Source organism: Hipposideros armiger, unplaced genomic scaffold, assembly GCF_001890085.2.
Source record: "Hipposideros armiger isolate ML-2016 unplaced genomic scaffold, ASM189008v1 scaffold_37, whole genome shotgun sequence".
Taxonomy (NCBI): domain Eukaryota; kingdom Metazoa; phylum Chordata; class Mammalia; order Chiroptera; family Hipposideridae; genus Hipposideros; species Hipposideros armiger.
This window is the reverse complement of record NW_017731387.1, coordinates 2,965,397-2,972,042: the sequence shown is the minus strand read 5'-3', so window position 1 is coordinate 2,972,042 and position 6,646 is coordinate 2,965,397. Positions and strand designations below refer to the sequence as shown.

Genomic DNA, 6,646 nt, shown 5'->3' with positions numbered 1-6,646 from the left:
GCAAGAAATAAATGCTTAATCTTTAAACATTGCATAGCTAAGCATCATGGGGGATGTTGGAGTTCAGGTCTTCAGTGAAGAATCTAATAAGAATATTGATAATCTTGCTTATTATCTTTTCAGAAGTGAATCCATTGAAGATACTGTGAATGGACATAGAAGATGCTTACGTATTTCACTAACATTGACTTCATGTATATTTATGCTTGTCCTGGCTGAAAGAGGAGGAAAGCTCATTTATTTTTTCTTGTTTTTGTTGTGGTTACTGAACACACACTACCCTGCTAAAAATAGCCATTCCCCAGGCTAAAATTGAAGGAGCACACTGACATATAAAAAGGAATGCTTATTAAAAATTTCAGGTGATAATTAGATATTTTCTAAAGTAAATACTGGTTAGGGCCTTGTACACCAAATCTAATAGTTGCCATAATTTTTATTTCTGCATATTTCATTATTATGTAGAAATAGATGACAATCACAGCATGCGGCTAAATGAACAGTCTGCAATATTTCATTTTTTCCCTGTATCCTTCCCTAAACAGCACCATCTTAGCTGAAGACATAGTACTAGTCCTTTGGAAATGGGCAACTCGTATGGGTGTCTATTACTGACGAAGCTATTTAGACTAGACTGAAGTGAAGTTTAAACAGAGATTCAGTTCAATTTCCACTCCAGTTTTCCCCCGTGTAAATATTCCCATAAATGTAGAAGATGGCTGAAAAGATCAAAGATCTGGAGCGACGCCAGACGTCTCTCTCTGCACCAAGGCGATGTACATACACATGGTCTGAACCCCAAACCTTATCTACATTAACTCTGTGCTTCCACCAACGAAATTAATCCACCTGACTGCAAATCGCTGCTCTTGGTCCACTCAGACTGAGGTTCATTATCAGGTTATCGAGGAGGAAATCACGCCCGGGCTCTCAACAACCTTCTCTATGCAGCGCACATCCTCTTCCACGTGCCCTTGACGACAGCCCCGTGGCACGAGCATCAGTGCCCAGGCCAGTCCCTGCGAGGCCCCACCTGTCTCCGTTTGTCCTGTCCTGCTGAGAGCTTAGTGTGTCCCTCCCCACTGCTCGCTGTTCTTCCTGTTGGCATCTGTGTCAGAAGAACGAAACTGACCCAACCAGGGGACGTGCCCTTAGCAAGACTGTCCAAAGAGTCAGCCAAGGAAGACCTGGCTTAGGAAAACCGCTGCTGAACTGTGGATCTGTAAGAAGTCAGAGAATCTTTCCAGATGAGACGTAAAATGGGGAGATGGAAGGAAAAAATAGCAGGGAGAAGAAAAAGAAAGGCAGAGCCTGGGAAGACCCAGATCCGAAATTATTTTCTTAAAATGGTTCAACTGCTTCCGTCCTTTCGCTTTGCCTCTGACTCATTTTTTGTCTCATGTTTCTCCCTCCTCCTGTCTTCCCTTTCTGAAATTCTTCTTGTCTGTCTCCTCCTACTCCATATTATAATCTGCAGCTTTGTTTAAAAAAAAAATCCCTTACTGTTTCAGTGCCTGGTAAGAAATCAGGTACAGATAATACAAAAAAAGCACATGACACGGTTTCTGCTGTCACGTAGGTTACAATGGCAGTACATGCACTGATTGCTAAGACAAATAATCAAAATGCCACCACCCACAGCGACCAATGGAAATAACACGTGAAAAACGCCAAGGAAAGGTGGGGAAAAGTGTACAATTTTGGTGGTGAGATTTTGTAGCAAGAGCGATAGAAGACATTAGAAACAGGATTTGCACAGGGCCNATTGGGTGCCTACTAATTAATTAACCTAGTCTTCATGATAACACCCAATATTATTCGTTTTTCAGCAAAAAAGAAAATAAAAACCAGAAGATGACGCACACCTTGCTTTGTCTCAGCCATCCCTGATGCTGCCTTCACACAGCTGCCCAGGGGTCCTGCTACCTGCATCAAATGCCAACCCTTGTGTGCATTCCTCCATCACTTGTCACATTCTCAAACTCTCCATTGTCACTTTAACATGGAAGCAGTGGTTGGTGGTGGTTTCTTTCTTGGTAGCTCTGATTATTTGAAAATGATGTTATGCAGTAGTCTGTGTTTTACATTTTTTTCATTAAAAAAAAAATCTAAAAGTCAGCAGCAGACATCAACAATCAGTAGGCAGTGTTATAAATTGTTGCAAAGTATGCAGTTTCAACCTAAAATTTCTGAGTCCAGCTTGAAATTAGTCCCAATAAATGGATGATAAAAAAAAAACACCAAAAACTCCTTTCAAAAAGCCAACAACAAATCTCAAAATTTCAAAGAATATAGGCAGGCAGATGTTTCAAGGTTATAATGCATGAAATAAACAGTGTTACTACTACGAGCAAGAGTTCTACTACTGGCGATAGTAAGTATACTACTACTAGTAATAGTATATTCAGCACCCCACCTGCACCAAGCACTGTCTAGACATTGACATGAATGCCTTCATTATATCAGCACCATGAGGCTGGCACTCTTGTGTCAGCCTTTTGCAGACCGGCGAGCAGGCCTAGGTTGGTGAAGAGCCTTGCCCTAGTTCACTTCTACTCTAAGAGACAGAACTCAAATTTGAACCCAACCCAACCCAACCCCCCAAATTTCACCATTACAGAGTTTTCACTGACACATAAATCGAACTCTGTGTAACTCAGATGGAAGCAGAAATGAATCGGGTGACATTTTCAATCCAATATCCTTTCCTAGCTCAGAAATAATGAACAGTGCAAACACGATATAAAAATCAGTATTTTCTTCAGGGGTTTTATACCTGATCTCTGCTATCCGACCTCTAAATATTGCCACTCGAGGTCCTGTTCTTCCTTGTTCTCTTGTTCTCCCAAGATGACCTATTAGCTCGATGAACTCAAACACGATAGAGTCGCATGGATTCAGACACCCTCCATATTTTGTACCCTCAGCCCAAACCTTACCTCTGTGNAGTCATGAAAACAGACGTAAAATACAACATTGGGGACATAGTGATACGGTTTTAGAGGGAGGCTAGACTTTTGGGGGGATTGCATCGTGTTACATAAATGTCTACCCACTATGTTGCATACCTGAAACTAATATACCATCACATGTCAACTGTAATTGAAAAACAAACTTAAAGAAGAACAAAGGAGGCTGGGAAAGGACCAGGAAGTAACACCCGAGTTTATATGTAAAAAATAGTGTGTGGTATTTCCTAAGTGGTTGAAACAGCATGTATCGAAAACAATCTCAAAGTTTGATCAATGCAATTTCAAAGTAATCACAGTTGATTGATTTCTAATAGATTGTTAAAAACTGTAATATTACATGCTAAATGGTATTTTACTTAACCACCATTCTCCAGGTTTTGAGTTACATGTAGTAAAGATTATAGAAAGATAGAAACAGACTGCATGAGGTTAACTGCAGAAACAGATGTCATTCATTCATTCCTTCAACCAATAGTCATCTCCTAATATAAGACAGTCATTTTTCCGGACATGAACAGCAAAAGCACACGTGCTCCCTGCCCTGGTAGAATCTATATTTCAGTGGAAGAGACCATAATTAATTAAATTGATCATTAATTAACTAATGACAATTTCAGCACTCAGGAAGTCCTCGATGTTACGACATAAGCACATAATAAGATACTGATCTAGTTGTGAGGTCAGGGAGGTTTGCCTGAAATAAGCAGCGATGAAGTTAGACCTAAAATAATAGTAGAATGTAACTGGTCATGGGGAGGAAGAGAATATTATGACAGAAAGAACCGTCTACTTAAAGGTGGAGCGTATGCTCCAGGCTAGGAAGAGGCGTGTGTGGCTGCTGGAGAGAAACAGAGCAATAGATAAATGTACCAAATCACCATGTTATCCTTCAACTCACTCAACGCTATGTGTCAATTGTATCTCAACTAAGAAAAAAAAGTCAGACATAAAAACGAAGCAAAAAAGACGACACTTCAGAGGGATAATAGCCAAACTCTGCTAGGCCTGTGTGTCCTAAGAGATGTATCTTTATCGTCAGAGAAATGGGGGAGCTCTGAAAGCACTTGAAACACTGTTTTCGTGACGCTTTGTGGCAATGGTATCTGTACTGCCAGGCCTTACACCATCACTTAGTTCTCTGTCCTCATGTGACTTCTCAGCTGCATTAAACAGTGAACTTCCCCTTCTCTAACCCTTTTCTTTGTCAGTTTCCAAAACACCACCATCTGCTGGTCTTCCTGGACCCTCCCGAGCTTGTCCTCAGCAGCAGCCATGTTGGGTCCTCTTCCTCTGCCTAAGTACTGTCACACACGAGAGCTCAGTCCTCAGCCTCTCTCTTTCTGGGTGACCTCCTTCACGCTGATGACCCGCAAATATATAGCTCCCACCAGATCTCCAGTTCAGGTCTCTGCAGTCACATTTGCTAGTCAACAGAATGTGGGGGTCTCCACTCCTCCCATCTTAAACTGCCCCAACTCCCAACCTCACCCCGACCTGTAAATACACCAGCCTGCATCCGATAACTTACACCACAAACACTAGTTTTATTTTTATTTCTCCTTTTCTGTCACAACTACGTTCGATTTATCGACAAGTCCCATCCATTCTGTCCCCACCATCTTAAGTGTGCNTTGCATGATTGTTGGGTTTACGTATTTTTATCTCATCGGGGTTCTGACATGTCCCCATCACCCAGGAAGGGCGGTGGCCTCACAAGAATTTCCAAAGCAAATAAGTTTAAAACTATGAGTAAGGAACCAAAAACTTGACTTATAACACATTCTGTGATAAGAATATACAAAAAGTGAATATTTTATTAAGTAGCCAAGTGTATTATTTGAAACTCTGTAAGTATTTAATAAAATATTTCACTAGTAATCAAAATTTGAGGAAGCAATCTCCCGGCCGGAAACAGGGAGTGGCTTACATGCAACCAAAGCCATGTTGTGACTTTAAAAAAATTCATGTTTTCTTAAAAGGATGAAAATTCCCTTATTTTGTCATTAAAATTGCCTCGGACTTTTCATAAGCTTACGTTCATGTACTTTGAAGGGTCAAGTAACAGTGTGGCTCTGGGAGTGCCCTTGAACGGTTGGTGAACAAAGATACAGATAGACAAGGCTTTCCTTGTAAATTGTGATTTTTTTTCCCCCAAACATTGATGCCTTCTTAAATAGAAACAATGTATCCTGTGGCAGAGCAAGCCATGCCTGTCTCAACAACAATGCTCTTGAGCACATTGCAGCCGCTTCCTCACCCCCAGTCACCAACCCTTAACCAATGTTTCTGTCTCTTTCAAGCCGATGGTCTCCACAGGAAAACAACAGCTAAGCAAAGGATGCTATCCAGGTCTTACCTGTCCCAGACATGCCTATGTCCAGAAGGGCAAAGCCAAATGCCAGAAGTCTTAGCCACACATACATCGTCATATCTGAGAATCAGCCGTACTCCTGTGACACAGCATGCGTCCTTCTGAAAAGACAAAATAAGGGTTATCTCTGAAAAGCTTTTCTCTGCAAAACTGAATCAAAAAGAAAAGAAATGAATGCGTACTCTTCCCTGTCGTCTTATCAGACGGGGAGCAGTTTCCTCCTCTGTCACCCTAAGAGCAAACCACTTGCCAGCTACACGAGCTGCTAGGCAGTGATGTCAGATTCGGTTTTACTAACTTCTCCAAAGTTAGCAAAGGGTCCTCTTTACAGGAAGTCAAGAAAGTTGTTTAAAGTCAGTGCAAAGGCATTTTACTTCCTTAATTCAAGTAACTAGGCTTAGTAGGCCTTTTAAAAGACCTTTTTCCTTTTAGGAAGATGTTTTTTGAGTATCCAATTAATGCTCCCTTATAGTACTCATTACAACTTAAAATATATATATATCCTTCCCAAATAATCATTTTCTTAGCTAAGAGGTGAAAACACAGATTTAGCATGGGTATGCGAAAATGGGGGTTGTCAAGATGAGACACTAGTAGGAAATACCTACATAGGATTTCAAATGACCAAATAAAGGAATAAACAGCTACCTATCTGGTTGTTTTGGGCAGCCATTACCATTTCCCATGGGGCAGCAAACCCATTTCCTATGCAGAAGTCCCCTCAGAAAATTGAACGGGTTGGCCCCAAATCTTTCAGTGATACCCTGTGGGGCCAGGAATGAAATCAGAACCTCACTCCACTATAGCAAACCCTGCTTTGAAAAATCAGTGCTTCTGTGACTAGAGGTATTCTTGGTGCTGTTCATGAGGAAAGCAATTGCAATGAAAATCAAGAACTGTCTTTGACAAAAGTTCATCTTCCCCCCCCACCACCACCCCACCCCGGCTCGGCAATACTTCCCAGCCTTTTTGATTCCAAGATCAATTAACGTGCAACGTTCTTCGTGATTCTGATGGGGTCCTTAGTAAGTCCCTCAATTAGAAAAATGTCTACTGGCAAAAAGCCACCACGAATTCAGTAGGACAATGAAATACATTGATATTATCACAACATCTGGTTTATTTAAAAATCATGGGCACACACATACAAGGCATGATTGTTTGAACTATAGGTAATGCTTTGGGGACGTCTACACAGACAGAGCCCTTGCTGGAACTTTTCAACCCCCAGTTAGGAAGACTGTTGGGGTCCTTGTATTGAAGTAAATAAATCTTTGATATTTATAAACTTATTTGTTTTACT

At 41.1% G+C, this 6,646-nt stretch overlaps 1 protein-coding gene across 5 annotated transcripts in view; it reads right to left on the bottom strand.

Annotated features, from left to right (window-relative positions):
- PTPRC (protein tyrosine phosphatase receptor type C) overlaps positions 1-5,625 on the bottom strand; it is a 99,078-nt gene extending 93,453 nt beyond the window's left edge. For all 5 annotated transcript variants that reach the window (XM_019638070.1, XM_019638069.1, XM_019638072.1 and 2 more), the window contains exons 1-2: positions 5,526-5,625; positions 5,329-5,444 (exon numbers count right to left, since the gene is read on the bottom strand). Coding sequence is in view for 4 of the 5 variants with exons in the window: in XM_019638069.1 (XP_019493614.1) it covers positions 5,329-5,401 (73 nt within the window). In the remaining variant the exon portion in view is untranslated. The remainder of the gene's footprint in view (positions 1-5,328; positions 5,445-5,525) is intronic.
- Between the last annotated feature and the right edge of the window lie 1,021 nt (positions 5,626-6,646).